This window comes from Hyaena hyaena, unplaced genomic scaffold (genome assembly GCF_003009895.1).
Source record: "Hyaena hyaena isolate Hyena2069 unplaced genomic scaffold, ASM300989v1 scaffold_27, whole genome shotgun sequence".
NCBI classification, from domain to species: Eukaryota; Metazoa; Chordata; class Mammalia; order Carnivora; family Hyaenidae; genus Hyaena; species Hyaena hyaena.
Genome location: NW_024080659.1, coordinates 1,464,675 through 1,488,003, shown reverse-complemented (window position 1 = coordinate 1,488,003; position 23,329 = coordinate 1,464,675). Strand labels below are relative to the sequence as shown.

Genomic DNA, 23,329 nt, shown 5'->3' with positions numbered 1-23,329 from the left:
GTTTTAAACTGGAAAACTGGGTTTAAAGTTCATAGAAAAAACATAATTAAGGCAGGGGCGCCTGGGTGGCTCAGTCGGTTAAGCGCCTGACTCTTAGTTTCAGCTCAGGTCATGATCTCACAGTTCATGAGTTCAAGCCCCAACTCATGGGAGTTGGGATCCGTGCTAACAGCACAGCGCCTGCTTGGGAGTCTCTCTTCCTTGCTCTCTGCCCTCCTCCCTCTTCCCCTCTCTCTCTCTTTCTCTCTGTCTCTCTAAAATAATAAATAAGTAAGTAAAATAAAAATAAAAAACATAAGCAAACTAGAAGAACCAGGAAAGTTCTGAAATAGGAGTGAAGGGGGCCCTATGAGATAGTCAAATGCTCTAAGGCTATGATAATTAAAACAGTCTGGTAATAGACACGTAATACATTGGTTAATGAAGCACAACAGAAAATTGGGTATTGGGCATAAATGTACATAAGAACTTAGTACGTGGTGAGTAGCTATTTCTCGGCTTACAGGATTAGCAAAACTAAGGAACCATGTAGAAAAACAGAAATTGGACTCCTACCTCACACCTTACTGGGATAAATTCCTGATAAGCCAAAGATTAAATATTCATACCCACCCACCCACCCACCCACACACACACACACACACACACACAACCATAAAAGGGTTTGAAAAATTATGGGAGAAGGCTGTTCTAATTTTAGACAAATGAGTCTCTCTAAAAGTGATTAAAATATCTAAAATTTGTACAAGAAAAGATTGGTAAATAAAATGCCTGAAAGTAATTCTAAAAATCTACATGGCGAAACCCAACCTAAACCAAACCAACCACCAAGCGAAACATCAAAAAACCTAGATACAAATCAAAATATAAATGGTTAAGCTAGGAAATATATTTGCAATTCACATCAGAGGCAAAGGGCTGGTTTCCTTCACATATATAAAGAGCTCTCATACGTCAATAAGAAGATGAGCAACCCCAGTGGTGGGGGCGAGGGACAGGAGAGGGAACAAATGATATGCAGCCTCTGAGAAGATGCCCTGTGTCCTGAGGGTGCCAGGGCCCCAGGCCAGCTGTGGGCTCTCTCACCTCATACTTCTCAAAGTAGACGTTGCCAAGGTGCAGGATGGACGCCAAGATGCGGAAGATGCTGTCCTGGTCCTCACCACTGAAGCCCAGGACCTCCATGGCGGCCAGGAGCCGGCGGAAGTCGTCAGAGTCACTCTTCCCTGAGATCTCACAGTTCCCACCCTGGGCGAGGGCAGGGGCCGGGGATCAGGGACTGTGGGTGGGGGCTGGGGATGCTCAAGGTCCCTGTCCTGGCTCACGGGCAGGGTGGCCCAAGGCTGGCACTCCAGCTCCGTCCCATTCCCACGGGCCAGGAGGCTCCTAGCAGGTGCTGCACGCCAGGCCCTGTGCGAAGCGCTTTATGGAGGTTTCTGTCTCTAATGCTCATTGCATCCCTACAGAGTGATATTATGCTGTTCCCATTTTACAGGTGAGGAAATTGAGGCCCCAAAGGGGAAGTGCAGTAGCTCCAGGCTGTTTAGTTCTGTTCTAGGCTATAGAGAAGTGAAGAGTCAGGTAGGCCTCCCCTACCCCCACTTTGGACCCTAAAGATGCCCGTCATCCTTGCCGTGAGGAGACACTTCAAACCCAAACTCATGCCCCCAACCCCCATCACCTCCCCTTCGCCGGCTGGCTATTAGGATGCCATGAGTTGGTTCCCTCAGGCCACGCTGGGTGATGGCGCAGGGGTACCAGGCGGGGGGCCCTTGGACGCCTGCCGGTGCTCACCTGGTTCAGGTAGTAGTAGGTCTCTGCCTCCTGCAGACTGAAGGCCTGCCGGAGCTGGGCGGGGAGCCCGGCCAGCAGCTCGTAGAAGATGTGGTAGTTCCTTTCATGTCTGGCCTGTACAGTGGGGAGGTGGGTGCGGAGAAGGGAGCCACCACCTAGGTGACCCCCAGACACACATACGACGCCGGGCGTGCCCGCCAATACAAACACGAGGGCCCACGTTTGAGCCCAGGCAGCTCTGTGATGAGTAAGCTGCCAGCCTGGCACTCGGTGGGCGCGGGGGTGGGGAAGCGGTCCGGTGGTCGGCAGGGCGCTCTGGTTGCGATTTCATTCCGTTTGGAGGGATAGGAGAAAGACAGCTTGCGCACGCTGGCCGCACACGCCTGAGTGTGCTGTGTCCGCAGCCCAGGTGCACACACACAGGGCCTCCCGAAGGTCACCTTGGCTGAGGGACAACTATTCCAGACCCTGCTGCAGGCCCTTGAGACCCAGTGGGGAACAAGGGAGACAGAAGCCCTGACCTCACGGAGCCCTCCTTCTAGCTGGGGAGACAGACGCTCAGCAAATCCCTGGTTAAAACATAACAGATGGAGACAAGTGTGGCGGAAAGAAATAAAGCAGGGAAGGGGTGGGGGGTTCCCGTGGGGCGGAGAGGGACTTCATTCTAAATGGGGTAGCTCCCCTGAGCAGGTGACACTTCAGGGAAGACTTGGAGGAGATGAGGGGCTTGGTCACGTAGGTGTCTGGAGGGAAGAGTGCTCAGACAGAAGACATTGGAGGTACAAAGGTCCTGTGGTAGGACCATGGCTGGCGTGCCTCAGGGACAAGAAAGAGTCAATGTGGCCGTAGGGGTGAGAGAGGGGAACAGATCGCATGCTCACACAGACATGTGTCTTTGTTCATTAATCCAGCACTTCCCTAGCCCTGCTGGGTGCCAGGTAGGAGTACCTGCATGCCCCCAGCCCATCCCACCACACGAGGGTATGGAAGGGCCTTACCCACCTGGAACACAATCCTGGATTTCTCGAGCAGGTACTGGGAGGTTATGGCACCAGAAATCACGCCCCTGGAGTGGGGGAGCGCAGTCAGCTCGTGCAGGTAGGGGGATGGCTGGGGCAGGCTCTCGGAGGCCCACACGGAGTGCCCTGCAAGGCCTTTGGGCCCCGCCCCCCACTGTCCCACTCACCCTTCCAGAAAGACCTCCACAAACTTCCCGAAGCGGCTGGAGTTGTCATTCCTGACGGTTTTGGCGTTACCGAAGGACTCCAAGAGGGGTGTTGCCTCCAGGATCTGGACCCCAGAAGATGTGGGAATTGTTCTGGGGACCTGGAGTAGGGAGCATGGCTAGGGCCACCCCTACATTTCCCCAGATACAGACCTCCCCCAGGACCCCCTGCGTGAGGGCCAAACCCCGGTGGGCTCCCCGTAGAACCCTCGGGTCTCCCCCGGGGTCTCCGGGCGCCTGCCTCATGCTGCCACCCCCAACGCCCAGGCCGCAGCCACCCCCCCCCCAGCCCCCACCACTCCCACCGCAGCCCCCGGCCAGGAGGATGCCTCTTCCCGCGCATCCCACCATCACACACGAGTGTGCGCACACATGCACATACACAGGGGCACACACACATGCTCCAAGTACCTTTATCTTCAGGAGTGCCCAGGGCGGCAGAGAGAGGCATAAGAACAGACTCAGGTCACTTGTAGGACCGACCCCCTCCCTCTCCAGGCCACCAGGGGCCTTAGACCTTAGAGGGACCACCCACCCCTTTGGGCCTCTGGGGAGGGCAAAGCCATAAATCTCGGGGACCCCAGCGTTCCAGGCCTGGGGACTGCAGTGTGGCCCCAGGGTGTGGGAGTCTGCTTGGGCCACCTGCCAAAAGGCTCTGGGGATGTCCTCTGTACCCCGCCCCATCCCCAGGGCCACCTGAGGCTCAAAGCCAAGCCTCTGCCTTGACTGCAAGCCCTGCACAGCCCAGCCCCTGGCTGGCCTCATCTCTTCTTCCCTCCCTTTCTCTGCACCGCACGTCAGCCTTTCTGACTGGCCCCTTGACACCCAGGCCCCAGCTACCCTCTGGACCGGAGTTTGCTCCCTCTGTAGCCCTCAGCGCCACTGGCAAATCCCCTCACTTTTTTTTTAAAGAAAAAAATTTTTAACGTTTATTTATTTTTGAGAGACAGAGAGAGAGACAGTGCGAGCAGGGGAGGGGCAGAGAGAGAGGGAGACACAGAATCTGAAGCAGGCTCCAGGCTCTGAGCTAGCTGTCAGCACAGAGCCCGACGCAGGGCTCAAACCCACAAACTGTAAGATCATGACCTGAGCCGAAGTCGGTCGCTCAACCGACTGAGCCACCCAGGCGCCCCTCCCCTCACTCTTTGTATCACATCTCCCTCACTAGCATGTCAGCCCCCACAGGCAGGAATGTTTGTTTGCAAACTCTGGGCCCCTCACATCTACATGGGACCAGGTGTGTAGGAGGCCCTCACAGATGACACCAGGGCACCGCTCCCATTTATTAAGCACCTACCATGTGCCAGATTCTTTGTCCTAATTAGATGGGTGTCAACATTCTACGAGGTAGGTGCTGATACCGCCCCTTTTACAGATCAGGAAACAGACTTGGGAAGGCAAGGTAACGGTCCCGGGGACTCCAGAGCCCAGACAGCTGAGCTCACAGCACCATGACAAGCATGTGTGTGCTGCGTATACAGCGTTTTCTGGCTGAGTCATTTCCTCACATAGACTCTCAGGAAAGAGGCAGGGAAGGCCCCGTCCCTGCAGAAATGTTACTCTGGGTAAGGTGCCAGCTCCCTCCATCTGTTCACTCTCCTGGGCCCGTTTACTCCAGGAAATACCACGTCCACTGTACGAAGAAGCAGAATGAAGCCCAGACAAGAGCGGGGAGCGGCCTGGGCTTGTTCGGTGAGTCGGGATCCGCCAGGGCCCGAGTGTGGGTCAGCTGTCTCTCTGTTCCCGGTGTCCAGCCTGGGGCTGGGCAGAGGACTGGTGTTCTGGATGGGTGAACATCTGGCCCCATGGGGGCCCCTAGCTCACCCCGCAGGTGGGGCGATAGCCTGTGGTTTGGGCTGGGCGGCCTCCAGCCACTCTCCAGCCCGGGGAACGCTGCTCACATGCCCAGTCCAGAGGCCAAGCCCGTGGCCAGGGCCTCGGCCAATCAGGACACAACCGGGTCCAGCAAGGACACGTGGCCAAAAGTAGTCCAATGAGAGGAAACCCTAGACGTTCCCCGGCACATTGGGAGGTCTGGGTGGTACCTGCGGCACTACCTTGCTGACCGATGAGATAAGGTAGAACCAAAACAAGAGATGTTGTCTAAAACCCTGGATCGTTTAAGAGCGTGGCTAAAACCGACTGTCGGATGAGATGAGCAGGGCAGGGCGGCGGCTGGGAACTGAGGCCGTGACCATCCCATCTGGCAGGGGCCCCCCTCACATCCACAGAATGCCTGGCACACAGACCCCCAGACCCAGCGACGGCCCACCACCCTGACTGTCCTCCCTGACCCCCCGCTGAGACAGCTCTTTGCCTTGGGCTTCAAATCCCAGCTCCTCCCCCCTCCCCCCTGGGGACACTGGGTAAGTTCTCTCCCTTCCCAGGCCCCGGTCTCCCCATCCATAAATGGACACAAACCTGCCTCCCAGGGCTGCCGTGAGGCTCTCACATAACAACATAACCAAAGCCCCCCGCACATTGGAGGTGCTCGGTGCACGCATTTCCCTGCTACCTGGCCAGTCCTTCCAGAAGTCTGAACTCGAGAGATTTTGGAAAACTCTGGCTGAAGCAAAGGGAGGGCCCTGGAGGCCCAGTCTGGGAGACGAGGGGCTGGAAGGCCAAGGCAGGCGTCAGAGGGGACCGGGGGAAGTAGCCCCTCTTGACTACTAAGCCTGAGCTGACCCAATTCCCACTGAGGGCCACGCGGCCCCCACCTGGTGCCCCTGGATCCCCTCTGCGATGGCCACTGGCTGGGACACTGTAGCCACTTGCAAATCTTCATGGTCTGGGGCAGGGAGCCAGTTTCCGGTCTGAGTTGGTGGGCCTTCGCCTCCAGCCTCACCTTCCCTGAGCCCCAGGCTCATGGTACCCCCGGCACCTTCCCACCATCTCTGTATGGATGCCTGGCAGACACCTCAGAGTACCTGTGGCTTTTCTCCACAGCCATGCCCACGTAGCCCACGGCACCTCCGCGTTGCCTCTGGCTCAGTCCAAATGCCTGGGGTTGCCCTTGGACCGGCCCACTCTTTCACAGTCCAATCTGGCCTTTCAGCAAGTCGCTGGCTGACCTTTACACTGCACCCGGGTCTAGCTGTGCCCACCATCCCCACCACCACTTCCCTGCCCCAAGCCACTGTCCTCCCTTGCCTGGACTCCATGATGCCACACTGCCATCCCCTGAGCACACCAGACGTCCTTGCACCGCAGGGCCTTTGCACTTGCCCTTCCCACTACCTGTCTGCTCTTCTCCTAGATGTCTTTAGGACCCACTCCCACCTCTTCTCAGTGCAGCCTACCCTGCGCACCATGCTTCAAATTATAACCCGCCCAACCCCCCCATCTTCCTCTCTTTTTTTTCTCCACCAATTCCTACCCTTTTACAGAAACAAATCTACTTGCGTATTTTTTTTTCTTCCATGTCTACTGTAACGACATTCCCATGGCAGGAACACTGGTCTGCACTGCTGCTGCCTGCCTCGCCATCCCCTAGCCCGGGCCTGGCACATGGTACGTCCTCGGGAAAGCTCTACTGAGGGTCTAACGTTCCCAGGTGTGGAGGATCTAGCACCGTCCACAATGCTCCAGTCCCGTGCTTACCCTGGTCCGGTGTCCTCAGCACCCAGCGTCTAATGCACCCCACCCCCTGACTAGGCCTGTCCTTTCTCTTACACCACCAGGGAGATGAGGCCAGGCAGGAGGAATGGAGTGACTCTCCTTGCCCGTGGGGTTTCCACTCTGGCCAGGCCCAGCAGGGCTATGACCAGAGCTGCTCTGGAAGATAGGCGGGAGGGAGCTCCCTGCAGGCATGGCCACGGTGGGCAGGGGTGTGGCTCAAAGAGCAGGAATCTTCGAAGCCCTCCCAGTGCAACCGTGGCCTCAGCCTCCCCATCCTCCAAGTGGGGCCAAGGAGCCTTGTCTCTTGGGGAGCACTGAGCTCGGGAGTCCTGGGAAGTCAGACAGACCGTGCAGTGGACAGACTCACCTGCTGCATGATGCCTCGTTTCTGGTTCATGGCGGCCAGGTAGCGCAGAATCAACTTTGTGGCCTCAGTTTTTCCAGAGCCACTCTCTCCACTGACCAGGCAAAGAAGCGGAGTGAGAGCCAACTGGTTCACTGCCTGTTCTGGGCTCGCCCTCCCCCTCCCCTTCTTCAACCCCCTGTGACACAAGAGGACATGGGCTGGCTGGCCCAGAGATGTCAAGTGATTTCTCCCAGGTCCCACAGCAGGTCTGGCCTGATGCAGATGCATCATCTAGGACTCCTCCCGTCCACCCGCCCCACCCCTCCCGCCCCCTCCCTGCACAAGAGGTCCCCAGCCTGACGCACTGCTCACCTGATAATTATGCACTGGTTCTGTTTGGCATCAAGCATTTTGGCGAAGGCAAGATTTGCAATTGCAAAGAGGTGCCTGGAGAGGCAGGCCATAGTTGTCACTGGAATGGGACCCTGCCTCTCAAACCCCGCGGGTAGAAGGACAGCTCTGTCCACCCCAGCAGCCAGTTCTGCGCCACCCTCCACCCTGGGGAAGTGCTCCCTGCCCCCGTTCTGGTCAGAGCCATAGAAACTCGGGGAGACACCACTGGCCCGAGCAGGTGGGCTGCCCACCAGCTGGCCTTACCCTTGGCTCAGGGGCAGGCAGGGACCCAGGGACCCCAGGACAGCCCCCTCCCCATCCCCAGAGACACTCACGGGGGATTTTCTCCCAGGGCCCGCCCGCTGTACTGCTGCACCTGCTCCTGCCCATAGATTCCAAACATTCGGTACGGGTTCACCGACACCAGGATGCTGCCGATGTAGGTCTGCTGGGCGCACGGTGGTCTCAGTCTCCACGCCTCCTCGTGGCCCTTCTCCCCTGCTCCCAGGAGCCTGGAGCCCCGTTCCCGCGGGGCCACGTGTGGGGCTGCCTGGCCTCCCTGTTTGCACCTTGCACCCTCTCCTAGCTTGATGGGTCATGTACTCTGGTCATGGCTATACCAGGCTGAGGCTGGGAGAAGGCTAAGCGAGCAAAGCCCCATGGCCGCGAATGTGCAAAGGTGGCTGTGTCAGCTGCTGCGCCCTTCATTTAGTCACAGTCAGGGCCAGGATCCAGAAGCTTCTGCCTCGCAGTGAGGTCAAACCTTCACTGCCTGCAGTTGGGAGCCCAGGGCATTCCAAGGTGGCCAGGCCCTTGAGGGCAGCCTTCCCTCCTGCACTGCGGTTCTGGACCTCTGTTCCACTGTTCTGGGGCGAGAGGTGCCCCTTCCACCTCTCTGGCCACCCCCTTCCCGGGACCCAGGCCTATGGATTCTAGGACTCTTGAGTCCATTCTCGCGTCACCATCAGGTCCCCAGGGAGCAGTCACTCATTTCTGGACTTCCTATCTCCAGGTCTTTGTCCCTGACATCCACCAGTCCAAGATTCTATGTTTTAGAGCTTTGGGTTTGAGAAGCCCCGGCTCTAGCATGTTATTCTCAAATGGTAGAAACCCCAGAGTTCAAACCAGAAGCCGCAAACCTGGGGCTCAGCAGGAGAAATCTGTGCTTCCCGCTGTGGCCCCAGGAGAGAGCTACCTCTCTGATCTGGGCCCAGGGCAGACCCAGCTCTGGGACTTACGTAGATGAGGTTCCGCTCAAATCTGGTCTTGAGGTTGGACAGCACGGTGGTCTCCTGGAGGTCTCTGGAAGGGCATGGAGAGGGGACATCAGGACCCACCTTCCCCCTCAGTGCAGGGCCTTGGTCAGAAAACCCTGAGTTCAAGTCACCAACCAATTGTGAGGCCTTGAGCAAGTTCTTTAACTTCCCTGCCCCTCGGTTTCTTCATCCATCCAATGGATACACTACCTCATGGGGCTGGGGGAGGCTCTGGGGACGCAAACGTGAGGGCCGAGTCACCATGCCTGGATAATGATCTTGACCGGCACAGCCCTCACGTTTTGGGCACCTCCAACATGTCGGCACCCTCCCGATAACGGCCACCCACTCCCGTCTTGCAGATGAGAAACTGAGGCACAGAGAGGCAGAGTGGTGGGTCTGAGGCCTCCCAGCCAGGAGGTGGTGAGGCTGGGGTTTGAGCTCAGGCCTGTCTGCCCCCCAGGGCTTAGACACGCACACGCTGGCTCTGTGACGCTTCACGACTCCCACTTAGCAGATGAGGAAACCCCTAGCGGGAGGAGGTGCGTGTAGCCCCTCGGCGAACCCGGCCCCGCCCCACTCACTCCAGCTGCGTCATGTCCTCCACGCCGTCCTCCTGGCACTGGTCACGGAACCGTGTGGCTGGCAGGTTGCGGATGGAGTGCATCTGGGAGAGAGAGCCTGTGGTGGGCCTGGCTCGAGGGCGCCCACAGGTGGCCCCGCCTCTGGGACACGCCTGGGACCTGCTCTTGTCGTGGACAAGAGAACCCCGAGGCCAAGGCCAGGCCACATCCTGAGGCCTCTCTGCCGTGGAGTACTGTGGCCCGTGGAGCCTGCGCACAATTCTTCCTCAAGGGATGCGTGCCCGCCCTCTGCCCCTGCGTTCCCTGTGGCAGGTGCTCCCGTGGGCTCCCAGGTGTCCTGATGCAGGGGGTGAGCACATGCACACACACTGCTCCCGCTGACTGCCTAGAAGTCCTCCCAACCTCAGGCTCTTCCGGCGCTGACGCTCTTTCCCTGGGTGCGCCCCAAATTCTTGCTCATCCAGGTCCTGGTGTGTGGGGCCTCTGGGAGCGCTGACCCTGAACCGCCCCGCTCAGTACTGCACCCCTGCACCCAGCCCAGGGCAGACCCAGAGACCCCTACACGCAGCCCCATACACAGCAGCTTACGCAGCTCCCACCACACCCATGTTCTTGCAGAAGGCCCGAGGGCGTACACGCAGGCCCGGGAGGCCTGGCTGGAGGCACACACACGTGTCATGCACACTCCCAAGTGTCCATTTGACACACTCTCGTGTGCACAGAGAGCCGGGGCTGTCTCAACCACACCTGGGGGGCTCAAGACAAAAGTCCCGATGCCACCTGTGGCCTCCGGGATCTCCACCCTGCCCATTTGTGTGCACGTTCGTGACACCAAGGACGCCACACCTGCTCAGGCCCGGACACACACACTGCCCCTGTTTGGCCACGGTACAAAGAACACGTCCCGGGCACAAAGGCCTGCGTGTGACCTGCATGTCCGCAGGCACACGTGTGCTCCCCGCCTCTCCAGCCTCTCGGCTCCAGCCCGCACCCTCCTCCGAGCAGGCAAGGAAAGGGGACACCAGGACGGAGCCCTGCATGCCGCATGCCTGTCACCAGGCTGCTAAGTAGGGCACGGCAAGTATCACCCTTGAGGCCCTGGCCTCCCGCCCACCCGTCTGGCCATGTGTGCTGGTGGCCACAACCCCTGAATAATTCAGCCACTCACGTATTCCAGGGTGAGGAGGGCCCAGGCATCCTTGCCCCTCACCCCCGGGCACCCCGCGCCCCGCTCCCACAATGCTGCGGCCCACACCGCACGGGGCACCCGCCGCCGGGGCCAGGGCCCCCCCAGCAGCCAGGCGGCCCCAGTCGCCATTGCCCGGCCGGCTAGCTGCCCTCTCCACGCGGCACCGTCTGCAGAGGCTGAGAAACACCCGCCACTCCCTGCGTGCCCCGCCCACCCCAGGTGTCCCGGGGGAGTCTCCGGTGACCACCCCCCTCCACAGAGGGCCACCCAGCATCAGGCTCGCGTTCCGCCATGAGCGTGGTAGCCAGCCACAAGCTTGGCACCCTTCAGTTAAGCCACCTGCCCTGCATCCTACGGAGGGCCCAGACAGACTCCCGGCTCAGCCCCTGGTCCCCCGTGTGACCTTCCGGGCCTCATTTTCCTCACCATGCAATGAGGACACCAGAAGTTTGGTTCCTAGGCCCCTCACCCTTGGGCAGTTCAGAATCCTGCAGCCCAGGGAGCTGCCCTCAAGCAGAAATGCAGAAGAGAATAAAGACTCGGGCCTAGGGAAGGGTCAGTAAGAGACAGGACAAACAATATGGACGTGGATGCGGGCATGGGACAGGGTGCACAGGCAAGTCCGACAGTTTTGTGCTCAGCCAAAATCTCTGGGGGGCTGCTGGGGACAGATGTGCCATCCTGGACAGGACAGGGCTGCTCAGAGCGCAGGCTGGGGCCAGGTCACTTCTCTGAAGTGACTGGGAAGAGTTTCGGGCGTCTCTGTACGTGCCTGCCCAGTGCTGGGCATCCTCTCGTTCAATCTTCCAGAGGCTCTGAGAGCCCAAGGCTATTCGCAGGTTACAGATGGGAAGACTGAGGCCCGTGCAGGCAGCAGCTGACCAAGATCCTGAGGCTGTCTCAGGCTCTGTTTCCCAGGAGAGACCCCCAAGCCCCCCCTCCCCCCGCCCTCATACCTTGTTCCACCAGCTTTGGGGGCCAACTTCTTCCCAGGGGCCCCCATGGGGCAGGCAGTTGGCTCCGGGGCCCAGGCGGCAGGACTGGGGGCGGGCGAGCACTCGTGGCCAGGGTCGCTGGGCTTCTGCCGGCAGCCAGAAACAGGACCAGAGCAAATTCCGGGCTCGTGGCTTGGGGCCAGGCTCCGGGTCCTGGCTGATGTGGACAGGGGGCTGCCGGGGGGCAGGACCCACTCGCTGGAAAGCGCTGAGCTTCTGCACCTGTGGCAGTACCACTGCAAAGCGCCCAGGGCCCACCCGGCGCCGCTCCCCCACCTTGGGCAGGGGCCCTGGGGCCCCAGTGGGTGCCAAGGGGGCCGGGACGCTGGGCACTGTCCCCCAGCGGCGCCATGGTGGCCACGTGGCTCTCATCTTATCACACGTGGCCAGCGGGTAGGAGAGGCTGAGCCTCAGCGCCTTCCGCTCTGGCGGGGAGCCCTTGGGTGGTGCCGGGGTGGAGGGCTCAGGCGCCGCCGGTGATGCGGGGCTCCCCGGCGTGGTCTCTTCTTCTGGTTTCTCAGGAATCGGGCTGGCTGATTTTACCAGTTGTCCAGGCCCTGGGTCGTGGTGTCTACCCAGGAAGACACTGGTCAGGTGGGAGGCTAGGTCCTCAGACCGGGAAGCGGGAGGTGGTACAGGGCCCACGTGCTGGAGGAAGGGGTTTTCGGGCACAGGGGGTGGCCTGGAAAAGCCACGGCGGCTGCCTGCACCTCCCGGCCAGGGCGAGGGTGGGCACTGGGCGGGAGGCATGTCCACGTCCCAGCTGGGGGCCAGTGGGGGCACCGTCCAGGGTGTCTCTGAGTCCTCAGGCTCGGGCTGGCTCTCCCGGCGCTCGGGGGCAGCTGCGGCCACCGGCCAGGACCCAGCGCCGGGAGGCCGCTGGAAGGGCTGGCGCACCCGCGGCTTGACGGCCCTGGTGGGCGGCTCGCTGAGGCGGCGCCACATCTTCGGCAGGCGCGAGGGCAGGTGGAGGGAGCGACACCGCGAGCTGTGGCCCAACAGAGGCGGCGGAGAGGGCGGCCTCGGGGAGCCGAGCACCGGCGAGCGGGGTGGGCCCAGGCGCCCGGAGAGGCGGCGCGGGGCCGGCGGCTCCCCCAGCGAGCGGGGCCGGAGGGGCGGGGGCGAAAATGGAGGCTGGAAGGGCCGAGCGCGGAGGGACGGCTGAGGGGACGGGGCCCCCACGGGCGAGCGGTAGCCCAGGCCGGGCAGGCTCCTCAGCGAGGGCTGGGGCGAGGGCGGCGGGGGCCACGGGAGGCCGAAGGCCGCCGGTCGCCGGCGGGAGCCTTTGAAGGAGGGCCGGGGCCCGGGGAAGGCCAGCCGGTCTGGGGGCACCTCTGGGCTCACGGAAGGTGGCTCCACGAAGGCCCACCAGCCGGCGGGGGGCGTGAGGGGCACGTGGGCCGGGGCGGCCCAGGGCGGCGGGTGCCGGCGGAGGGAGCCGTAGGGCGACGCGGGCCGGGCGGGGGCGAAGGGCGGGGCGGGCGGGGGCGCGGGGCGCGGGCTGGGGGGCCGTCGGGGCGCGGGCGGGGAGAGGAGCGGGCCCCAGTGGGAGGGCGGCCGTGGCGGCGGCGCGGGCGCGGGCGGCCGGTGGGAGTTGTTGTTGTTGCGCGCCCGCGCCTCGGCCCTCCTCAGCACGATGGGCGTGCTGGGCCGCTCGGAGGCCATGCCGGCCAGCTTGTAGCCGAAGCGCTTGTAGGCCGCCTCCCGCACTGCCGGGCCCCCCAGGCGCGCCTTCTGGCTGCTCCGGAGCCTCGGGGCGGGCTTCTTTTCCGACAGCGTCTTCTTGAGGAACCGCGCCAGCGACGTGGCCGGGCGAGGAGGGGAGTGGCCAAACTCGGCGCCGAAGCCCAGGCCCCGGTGGGCGCGGAAGGCGGACAGGGCGCGCTGGAGGTTGCGCTGGCGCGGCGTCAGGAAGCCCCAGAAAGGGTGGGGGTAGGACACCGGGGGCACAGGGGGCATCTCCTCCTCCTCCTCGTCTTCGTCCGCATCCCCCAAGGGCAGAGGGATGTCCAGGGAGGGGGGCAAGGACACGTCCAGCTTCTCCTTCCCGAACAGCTTCACCTGGGGCCGCGGGAAGAGGCGGAACCTGCGGATCAGGGAAAGCTTGGACCTGGCGGGCTTGTCCATGCCCTGCTGCTCGAATAAGGCGGCACTGGGCAGGCGGAAGGAGGGGGTCTGCCGCTCCGCGCCCGCCTCCTCCGGCTCCTCCAGCTCCGCGATGTCATCCATGGGGTGGGCGTACGGGTTGTGGGGCGACAGGATGGGCGGCGGCACCCACGGGTACGCGAAGGCCGGCTCCTCTGGGTAAAGATAGGGCACTTCGGGCGGGTAGATGGCCTGGTCCCCGCCGCCATAGATGCCTTCGGCGTAGGGGACGCCATAGGGGGCGCCATAGGGCACCCCGTACGGATCCAAATAGGGCACGTCGTACGCGACGTCGTACGGGAGGTCATAGGGCGGGTATGGCGCCTCATAAGGTGCGTAGTGATCCAGGTGGTAGCCGTGAGGGTACGCCTCGCCCTGGTACCCATCATAGTAGCTGTAGGGAGACGTGTACCCCGATGGGGGCGCGTACGGGGGCTCGTCATCGTCGTAGCCGTAGCCGTAGGGGTACGTGGAGTAGTAGGGGCCGCCATAATAATCCGGGTGGTAGTAGTCGTAGGGGTACTCAGGGGGGTACCCGTGGGCGTGATCTCCGTAGGGCGGCCAGGCGGGGCCGTAGGGGCCGTAGGGGCCGTAGCCAAGGTAGGGCTCCTGCTGCTCCTCGTACTGGTAGAGGGACTGCCGGTCGTAGTAGTCGTCGCCCTCGCGGTGGTAGTCGTAATACTCGCCCAGGTCCTGGAAGCCCTCGAGCCCGTACAGCGACTTGCGGGAGCCCGAGGGCCGGAACGGGGCCTCGTCCTCGAAGGGCAGGAAGCCCACCGGCTCGCCCGACGCGTAGATGCTGCGGCTGCGCGGGAACCTCCGGAGGCGGCCTCCGTGCCGCAGGATCTCGGCGCCCGACGGGAAGGGCAGCTTGCGGGAACCGACGCGGGAGCCCGAGCGGTTGAGCCAGGCGTCCAGCGTGGCCTGCTCGCTGCCGGACTCCTCGGCCTTCTTGATGAGGAACTTCTTGGTGAGCCAGTTGATGGCCGTGGATGCCTTGCTGAGCGACTGGGCGCGCGGGCGCAGGCGGCCGTAGCCGCGCCGGCCGGGGAAGCGGATGACCATGAAGGACGGCTTCTTGCCCTTCATCGCTCGCTTCTTCTTGCCCATGCGCATTTGCGTCATGAGCTTCGACGTGGACTTGAGCACGGTGCGCGCCTTCTTCTTGCGTTTGGTCTTTTGCGGGCCGGTGTGCAGGCCCCAAAAGAAAGCCGACGCGCTCCGGAACTGGCCCTTCTTGGAGATCTTGGGCGTGCGGTCGCGGAAGCCCATGAACAGCCGCGACGTCCCCTTGAGGCTCCGTTTGGGCTTCTCGGGCTCCGGCGCCTTCTTCCCCTTTTTCCCTTTCTTAGCTTTCTTCTCATCCTCTTCCTCCTTGGCCATGGTGGCTGCCTGCTCCTCACCGGGCTGTGACCCGTGTCACCAGCTCTGGGACTTGGAGACAAAGGGACACACCGCGTTTCCTGCCCGCAGCTGGACACGCGGCCGCTTGGGGCTGGGAGCAGCTGGGACTGGTCTGGGTGGCCTGGGGAGGGACAGCCAAGCTTCTTCTGGCTGGGACCAGAATCCGGGAGGGCGGATCCATAATTCATCTCCTCCAGAGCCGCCTTGGGTTTCACCCTAGCCGTGGTGGAAAGTGCACGGGTGTTGTTTACCAGGGAGCAGAGAAGCCCGGCCCAGACCTGTGCTGGGGGCGACCATCGGAGTAAAACTGCTCCGAGAGGGACTGTGTTGACGGGTTAAGCTCTCCCTGCGCCTTAGCCGCCTCAGCCCACCCAAGTAAATGCTGGGGTCACTGCTGCTTCACAGAGGGAGATTCTGAGTCCAGGAATAGGGAAGCCGCTTGCCCTAAACCACCTAGCTTATCTGTCCTGGGCCCGAGTGGAGCCACATGCCCTGAGCCACTGTGGCATGTTCGAAGCCCACTAAGTTACCTGGGAGGGGATACTTGGACCCACCAGGTCCTTGGCAAGGGAGGAGGGGGTGGGCAGAGCACAGTCCAGGGCTGCGGTCAGTGTAACCAGAGCTGGCCAGCTCTCGGGAGCATGAATAATGCATTGGGGACAGCCGGGCTGCCAGCTCAGAAAGCAGGACAAGGTGAGGAGCATCTTAGTGGAACTCCAGCAGGGCCCTGTGAAGCCACACACCAGGGGGCTGGGGTAGCCGAAACAGGGTGGGCCAGTCCTGGCTCTGACTTCTAGCTCTGCCAGCGGCTGGCTGTGTGGCCTCAGGAAAGCCTTTTGCCCTCTCTGGGCCTCAGTTTCCTCATCTGTAGGATGGGAGTGATAAACTATGCCCTGTGCCCTTTATGAAGAAACAAGACTTACGGGGCTGTGGGGTAGCGTAAGCGGCTGGAGAGGCCACATGTGTGTGGCTTGTATCTGGGATGCCTACCCAGCCCTCTCCTCCCAGTTTCTGCCCTTGCTGAGAAGGCGGTGACTGTGTAGCCCCTGCCCTCTGTGGGTATAGCTGATTGCTCCAGACTGGACAGCTGACCCAAGGCCATGTGCCCACTCTCTGCCCAGTGACCAATCCACTATTGAGAATCTGCAGTGTAAGTGGTAGGGGCTGTGGCTTGTTAGACAAAGGGTGTGTGTGGAAGGAGGGGGGTGGTGGGGGGGTGGAGGTTACCCAGGGGCAGCAGCTCTGGAACCTGAGGCCTCGGCACTATCCCTCTTCTCCTCCTCCTCCTGCCCAGGGACCAAGGACATACAGGGCTCTGAATGACTGAAAACAGATCTTCAGTTAAGATAAGGTGGAGGCAGGGGCTTAGGGACTCCAGAGCCTGGGCTTTCCCGGAGCTCTGGGGCCGAGGGCCCTGTTTAAACCACTGGGTAAGCCAGGGACCCAGTCAGGCCTCCACCCATCAGGCACCAAGCTTCCATTGTGCTTATCTCTGACATGCCGATGGGCGCCATGTGCCTATTCAGGCTCCCGCCTGGATTCCTCGGTCAGCCTGGCCCCTGCCCTCCGGGGTGCTGGACGCAGCACACATCTGCTTGTTCATTCATTCATCCATCCAGAAGTATTTGGTGAGAGCCTGCTGTGGGCTAGGCCCAGGGATACAGCTTAGAAGGAAAAAGAGAAAAACCCTGCCCTGTGGAGGTGACGTACAGGGGTGGGGTGGGGGGGGGTTGGTCAACAAACAAGGAAAATGAGAGGTGGGGATGAGTGCTGTGGATCTAAATAAAGCAGGAAAGGGGTGTTTGTGCAGCATTGAATAGGGGCTGGGGAAGGGGACGCTGGGAAGTAACGCTGGGGCCAAGAGCTGCAGGAGGTGAGGGGGGTAGCAGGGGGGTCCTGGTGCGATGGAGGAACATTGAGACTGGGGTGAGCAGAGTGCAGTGAGAGGCGAAGGTGAGATGTGAGGTCAGAGGTCAGGGCGAGGACTTGGCCCTGACAGCAAGTGAGGGCAGAGCCTGGCGGCAGAAAAGGGATTTGACCTGGGTCTTCACAGGATCCCTCTGGCTGCTTCAGGAGGACACAGTGCAGGGGGTGAGGGCAGAAGCAGGAGACTGGCGTGGAAGCTACCGCATGGTGGTGCAGGTGATGGACGCGGGGGGCCGGGTCCAGGCTGGAAGCTGCAGAGGCTGAAGACAGTGTATTCTGCAGGCAGAGCCCACAAGATTTACAGAGAAGTCATGAGCACCTCCGAGATTTCCTTACTGAACCAGGGGAAGGATGGACAGGCCATTGGCTGAGATGAGGAAGACCATGGGCAGAGTAGGTACAGGATGAATGGCCGGACATCAGCTTTGCACGTGTTGGTATTGCCAGGGAGTTGGTGGACGGAAGGGAGGGGGTGCTCTGCAGAGATCAGGACCGATAACATCAGTTCGGGACTCAGTGGCACCCAGGTGGTGTTGAAGCCACAGCTCTGGAGGATGGGTCCAGGGAATGAGTGCAGATGGAGGAGAAGGAGTGAACGGGGGGTTGCACTGTTTGGGGACAAGGAGGCAGTGAGTGGCTGAAGAGGAGGGCAAGGCAGCTGCGGCAAATGGGCACATGGGTCAGGTTAGTTGAGGACAGAGCTCTGACAGCTGGATGGGGCTACGTGGAGCTATACGGGTGGTCCCAGTGGAGTGCTGGGGTGAGGGTGGTTACAGCCTGACGGGAGAAGGTTCTGGCTAGAAGGGAATGTGGTGGCCACAGGGTGGACGTGCCTATGAACATCTCAAACCCCACTGCATCATACACAATTTAGTTGGTAAATCAGAGGGCATGTGAATTACAAGTTAATTATGCTGTTACTGAAAAAGGAAGAGGGAGGGAGAAAGAGTCCGTTGCTGGGAATCGATCCTGCGGATCCCGTTGTGCACATGGGAACGGCATACACACTAAGGTACTCGTTGCTACATGCTCTGGGATGCATTCCATGATGGACTGCTACACGGCTACAAAAAAGTGTGGAAGATTTCCGTGTATGGAGAAAGGACGATCCCCAGAGCCTGCTAATGACCGGAGCACGGTGCCCAACAGTATTGCCTACAGTACACACCTAGGCCTTCCTTTTTGCAACAGGTGCATGTGTTGGGGGAAAAAGAAATTATTTGCTTTGACTTACATGTAGAAATACTGGGAAAGATATTGAAGAAGTTGAGGAAAGTGGCTATCTCGCTGTAAACTTTATCAGTTGGATTTCTGAAACATGTAAGTGCATTTCTGATTCAAACAAACCAAAAAGTAACATTTAAAAAGAGGAAAAGAAGGGTACCGGGGTGGCTCGATCAGTTAAGCATCCAGCCCTCACTTTGGCTCAGGTCATGATCTCACGGTTCATGAGACCTAGCCCTCTGTCGGGCTCTGTGCTGATAGTGTGGAGCCTACTTGGGATTCTTTCTCTCCCCCTCTCTCCCCCTCCCCTGCTCTTGCCCATGTACGCTCTCTTCCTCTCTGAGGATAACCATTTAGGGGCACCTGGGTGGCTCAGTCGGTTAAGCGTCCGACTTTGGCTCAGGTCATGATCTTACGGTTTGTGGGTTTGAGCCCCGCATCGGGCTCTGTGTTGACAGCCAGCTCAGAGCCTGGAGCCTGTTTCGGATTCTGTGTCTCCCTCTCTCTCTGACCCTCCCCTGCTCACGCTCTCTCTCTCTCAGAAATAAATAAAACATTAAAAAAAAAAAAGATAAATAACCATTTAAAAACTAATAAGAAAAAGTGAAAGTTGAAAAAAAGAATTGGAAACAGTGAGTGGAAACACCCCTTTAGAGGAGCTCTTGGAAGAATGTCAGGGCCTGAAACCACAAAATGCAATCCCATTCTCTGGACCTATGTGACATTTGAGGAAACTGAGGCCACAGCAAGTCATGCAGCCTCTGCCCCTAGGTAGTAATAGCCCCTCCCACCCCCAGGGCTGATGCAACATTAAATGAGCCAGACAGCCTGGCACAGTGCCTAGCCTGGAGGAAACTGCCTATTATTATTATTATTATTATTATTTTGTTATTGCTGGCATCATTATTATAGCTGGCTGCTCCTGTCTGCTCTGGAAGGTGGTCTGGGTGACTACCGGCCACAGGGCCTGTTCACGTGTCCCTTTCCGGTCTCTGGGGCCCAGGCTTGCCCCAGGCTGTAGGGATAGTGTCCCCAGCCTCTGTGGCAGGCACAGAGGGGCTATCAGGGATCAAGCTTCTCAATTCATCCATTCATTCCTTGATATGGATTGTGTCTCTACTATGTGCCAGCCGCTGGGTTGGGTGCCTGGGGGGTCACAGGGCTGAGTGGAACCAGGCATGGTCTCTGTGCTGTGTGGCAGTGTCATGGGGGCACAGACTTTGGCAAAAAGCCATGCAAGGGGAGGCTGCAGCCATGAGAAGAGCTCTGAAGGCCAGGCCACAACCCAGCTTGGCGAACAGTGCATTGGAAGACCAGGAAGGTGCCCCTCAGTAGCTGACCCTGAGCCAAGATAAGGATGAGAAAGAGCTAATCCAATGAAAGAGGGAGCAGTGAACAGCGTTCCAGGCAGATGGAAGAGCATGTGCAAAGGCCAAGTGGTGAGAGGGGCAAAGTGATGCAGAGCATGTAAAGTGAGAAGCAGCCAGGATGGCAGGAGGGACCTGCCTGTTAAGACCTGGAGGCTGGAGTGGGACTTTGGTCTCCATCCCTAAGGTAGTGGGGAGCCTTGGCATGATTTCAGGGTGTCGGGAGTGCTATGACCAGATATGCATTTTGAAAGCCATAAAAATAACCAACACTGCCACATTTACTATGTGCTAGGCTTGATCCTGAGTGCTTTGCTATCTCACAGGATTCGCACAGTGTGTAAGGTGGGAATGGCTATTCCCATTTTATAGATGGAGGGTCCTGTATTAGAGAGGTCACATCACTCAGCAGAGAACCCCCAGTGAGGAAGTGAGAGCTACCGGGTCACACAGCAGTCATTCAACCCTCACTACAATCTCAGGAAGTAGGGACTGTTATTCTTCCCACTTTCCAGGTGGGGAAACCAGGCCCAGAGAGGTGTAGTAAGTTGCCCAAGGCCACACAGCTTGAAACCAGATTCAAGCTCAGGTAGTCTGGCTCCAGAGTGTCCATGCTCTCAACCACTGCCTCTCATTGCTTCTTGGAAAGTGGTGTGGGAAAAGGTCTTTGGGCACCATGTGGCGGAGGATGGGGAGGGGGTGCACAGCGGAGGCAGGGACAGAGCAAACAGCGGCTCGATCTGGGACAGCTGGGACAGAGCGCACTGGACACACCCAGTGAGGGGCTGCGTGGGGGCTGGGGTGAAGGTGGGGCCTGGAGGGCCCTTGGTTTGGCTTCGTGTAGCCACGTGACGGGGGAATCATTCTCTAAGATGAGCAGGGTGAGGTGGGCATATGACGGGCTTGGTCTAGGACACGGAGGGTTGGGGTGGCGGGGGAGGGGGCGAGTCAGGGAAATTTAGATCCACAGGGCAGATGAACAGAGGCAGGGGTTGGGATGAACCTGTGAAGGAGGACAGAGCAAGAAGGTGGGGGCTTCCCACTCCAGCCCTTAACGACTGTGTGGGATGGAGACGAGGCACTGGCTGTGCCAAGCGTGTGGGGCCTGGCAAACGTGTTTAGAATGGTCGCTGTGGGGCGCCCGGGTGGCTCAGTTGGTTAAGCGTCCGGCCTTGGATCAGATCATGATCTCACGGTTCATGAGTTTGAGCCCCTAAGTGGGCTCTTTGCCTGTTTCGGATCCTCTGTCCCCATCTCTGCCCCTTCCCTGCTCGTTCTCTCTCTCTCTCTCTCAAAATAAACTTAAAAAAAAAAAAAAAAAGAATGGTCACTGTTCAGCAACGTGGGGCATCAGGCTGGCGCAGGGACTGTTTGGATTGACGCGGGGCAGGGGTGCTTGGAGCAGCTAAGCCATGACGAGGTGGCCAAGGGGAATGACATGTCCAGGGGCTCGTGGTTGTTTCAGTGGAGGAGCTGTGGGCCTTCCTTGAGCCGGGGAGAGAGGCCTCAGGAGAAACCAGCCCTGCTGACATTTTGATCTCCAGTTTTCTGGCCTCCAGAACTGTGAGAAAGTTCTGGAGGTCTATTGCTTAGGACCTCGGGTCTGTGACACTTTGTTATGGCCTCAGGAGCAAACTAGTAGATCGGCTGGCAAGTCAGTGGGACAGATCCAGGAGAGAGAGGGAGAGAGAGAGAGGGGTTGAGAACAGAGGGAGGAAGAATTAACTCACGCAGCGTGAGAGCCCTGACGCGGTGGCCTGGACTGGGCCTCTCTGTGTGGAGAAGTGGGTGCAGGTGAACACGGAGTGTTTGGAGATGAGGAGTTTCCTAGCTGGGGTTCTGGGGGAGCAGAGGGGAGTTAGAAGAGATGCTGAGGGGGTGCCTGGAGTCTGAGACCCTCCCCCACAGGCGGTTCAAGCTTCCCAGCACTGTTCCCCAGGGCCAAGCCAGAGGGGATCTGGAGGGCAGTAGAGGATTCTTACCAAAGGAGGTTTGTGAAATAGCCACATGGAATTCCAGCTGAGGCTGAGGGACTGGGGGAGACAGCCACACAGCTAGGGGTGAATATTCATGCCCCAGACTCCTTTGCGCCTGAGTCTTGTAAAGCTGTGGGCTGGGCCCTCTGGGAAAGCAGCCCCAGGGTCTGTGGATGGCCTGGGTGAGGGCTTGGGTGTTGCTGACCTTCACAAAGACATTCAGGTTGTGTGAGCAGGAAGGGGCTTCCTATAAGCCTGGCCAGAGCCTCTTAGCACAGAAGGCCCAGGGAGGGTGAGTGGTGGGGACAGGGGGGCCCGACCCTCGGGGCTCACCCTGGTGGGGTGGGGACCTCTGGGAGTGCTTAGGGGGCCGTCTCCAGCCCTGCGGATACCCCTCTCGCACCAGGCCCTGCAAGCTGCCAGTTCACACCGACCTGGGTGTGCACAGCACACAGGGCCTTTGGCTCTCACGCAGGTCCAGACCGTAGAATCATGCCAGCCACCGATCCAGAAAGCCAACAGTTCAGCACAGAGATGCCGCCTGGCCTAATCTATGCACGCCCAGACCTGGCCCAGGAAATAGCCCATCCATGGTGAGGAACACGGTGGCCCCATGGCTGGAGACTCTGACAATGCATGTCCTGAGCCCATAGCCTGGGGACGCCCAGACCTCTGGCCTCATCTCCCACCCTTTCCCGGCCAGCTTGGCAGACAGAACGGGCCTGGATCCGATGCTCTGTGAACACAGGGCCCTTTCCTACCTGTAAGGTAAGAAGTGACCATCACCCAGGCAGAAATGCTTACTTGGGACCTCACGGCCAGGTCTTGTGGCAGTCGGGAGAAAGGCTGAAGGAAGCCACTGAGTACTTACCTGTCTCAGCATCCCAGCATCACTAAGAGGGGAGCTGGACGGCCATCATGCCTGCTTCATGGATGAAGAAACTGAGGCCCAGGGAAGCACCTCACAGTGAGTTAAGCGCAAGGCCCAGCTCTTCCACTGCCCCGTCCCCTCTTCCCCTCCCTGCATCTTGCGGGGAGGTCCCTGGGGCAGACCCCAAGGGCCTCAGGGTCTTCTTACCGGAGTCCCGTGGCCTGCTCGCTGCCTGCATGCCGCCGGACGGGGGTCCTGTGGCTGGCCCCAGGAGCACGGCCAGCCCCCAGAGCAGCTCGGCGGTGCAGGGACGGGAGGCCCAGCCCACCACGCCGACCGCCTGGGGCCCCATGTATATTTAATGATGCCTATTATTCCTGTTTTGTCTCCGGAAAGGAGCCCCAGCAGCTGACAGAGGAGCCAAGAGCAGCCTGGAAAGCTGGGCAGTGGGCCTGCTCCACGCTCCAGCTGGACCTGAAGACACCCCCAGGGGAGCCCTCTATGCCTCCTGCCAGCCCAGTGCCTGGTAACCCCCCAAAACCTGTTACGATTCACTCCCAAGAGGCACACTTCCTCCAGGAAGCCTCCCGCGGCTCAGAAGACCCAGCTTGGGTACAAATCCCGGCTCTACACTAAGAAGTTGTATAAACACAGGGCAAGGTGTTGCCCCTGGAGAACAGGCTGCTGTGGGGATGGCCTGACACTGACCCTGGCGTGTGGCAGGGACTCTCCGGGCTAAGGCCTGTCCACCTCTGCCTTCCAAGAGCTTCTGAGCTCTCCCCTGTGAGGGCTCAAGGACCTTCAGGGATGCAGCTTACCTCAGCAGCCAGGTCCGGCCTCAGGAGGTGCCACGTCCAGGGCCCACAGCCCCTGGCCAACCTTCCAGGGCAGAGACCACCCCAGAAGGCCCCACCTTCTCCTTTGCACCCCAGACTTGGGCCTGCTCTCCCACAAACCGGGCTCCACCCACCATGCTCGCTGCTGGCCCTGACCCAGCCTGGCAACGGAGTTCACCA

At 60.0% G+C, this 23,329-nt stretch overlaps 1 protein-coding gene and 1 long non-coding RNA gene across 2 annotated transcripts in view; one reads left to right on the top strand and one right to left on the bottom strand.

Moving 5' to 3' along the window:
• The window catches only part of MYO15A (myosin XVA), a 49,161-nt gene extending 34,233 nt beyond the window's left edge, over positions 1-14,928 (bottom strand). Inside the window, exons 1-11 of the mRNA XM_039227269.1 lie at positions 11,362-14,928; positions 9,217-9,299; positions 8,615-8,678; positions 7,712-7,821; positions 7,356-7,430; positions 7,005-7,095; positions 3,431-3,436; positions 2,981-3,084; positions 2,797-2,860; positions 1,795-1,908; positions 1,087-1,248 (exon numbers count right to left, since the gene is read on the bottom strand). Of these exons, the coding sequence (XP_039083200.1) occupies positions 1,087-1,248; positions 1,795-1,908; positions 2,797-2,860; positions 2,981-3,084; positions 3,431-3,436; positions 7,005-7,095; positions 7,356-7,430; positions 7,712-7,821; positions 8,615-8,678; positions 9,217-9,299; positions 11,362-14,928 (4,440 nt within the window). The remainder of the gene's footprint in view (positions 1-1,086; positions 1,249-1,794; positions 1,909-2,796; positions 2,861-2,980; positions 3,085-3,430; positions 3,437-7,004; positions 7,096-7,355; positions 7,431-7,711; positions 7,822-8,614; positions 8,679-9,216; positions 9,300-11,361) is intronic.
• LOC120228716 lies at positions 4,628-23,276 on the top strand. The gene is made up of 3 exons (XR_005527576.1): positions 4,628-4,711; positions 22,265-22,409; positions 22,710-23,276. It is a non-coding gene; the product is annotated as an uncharacterized LOC120228716 (long non-coding RNA).
• Positions 23,277-23,329: the final 53 nt, after the last annotated feature.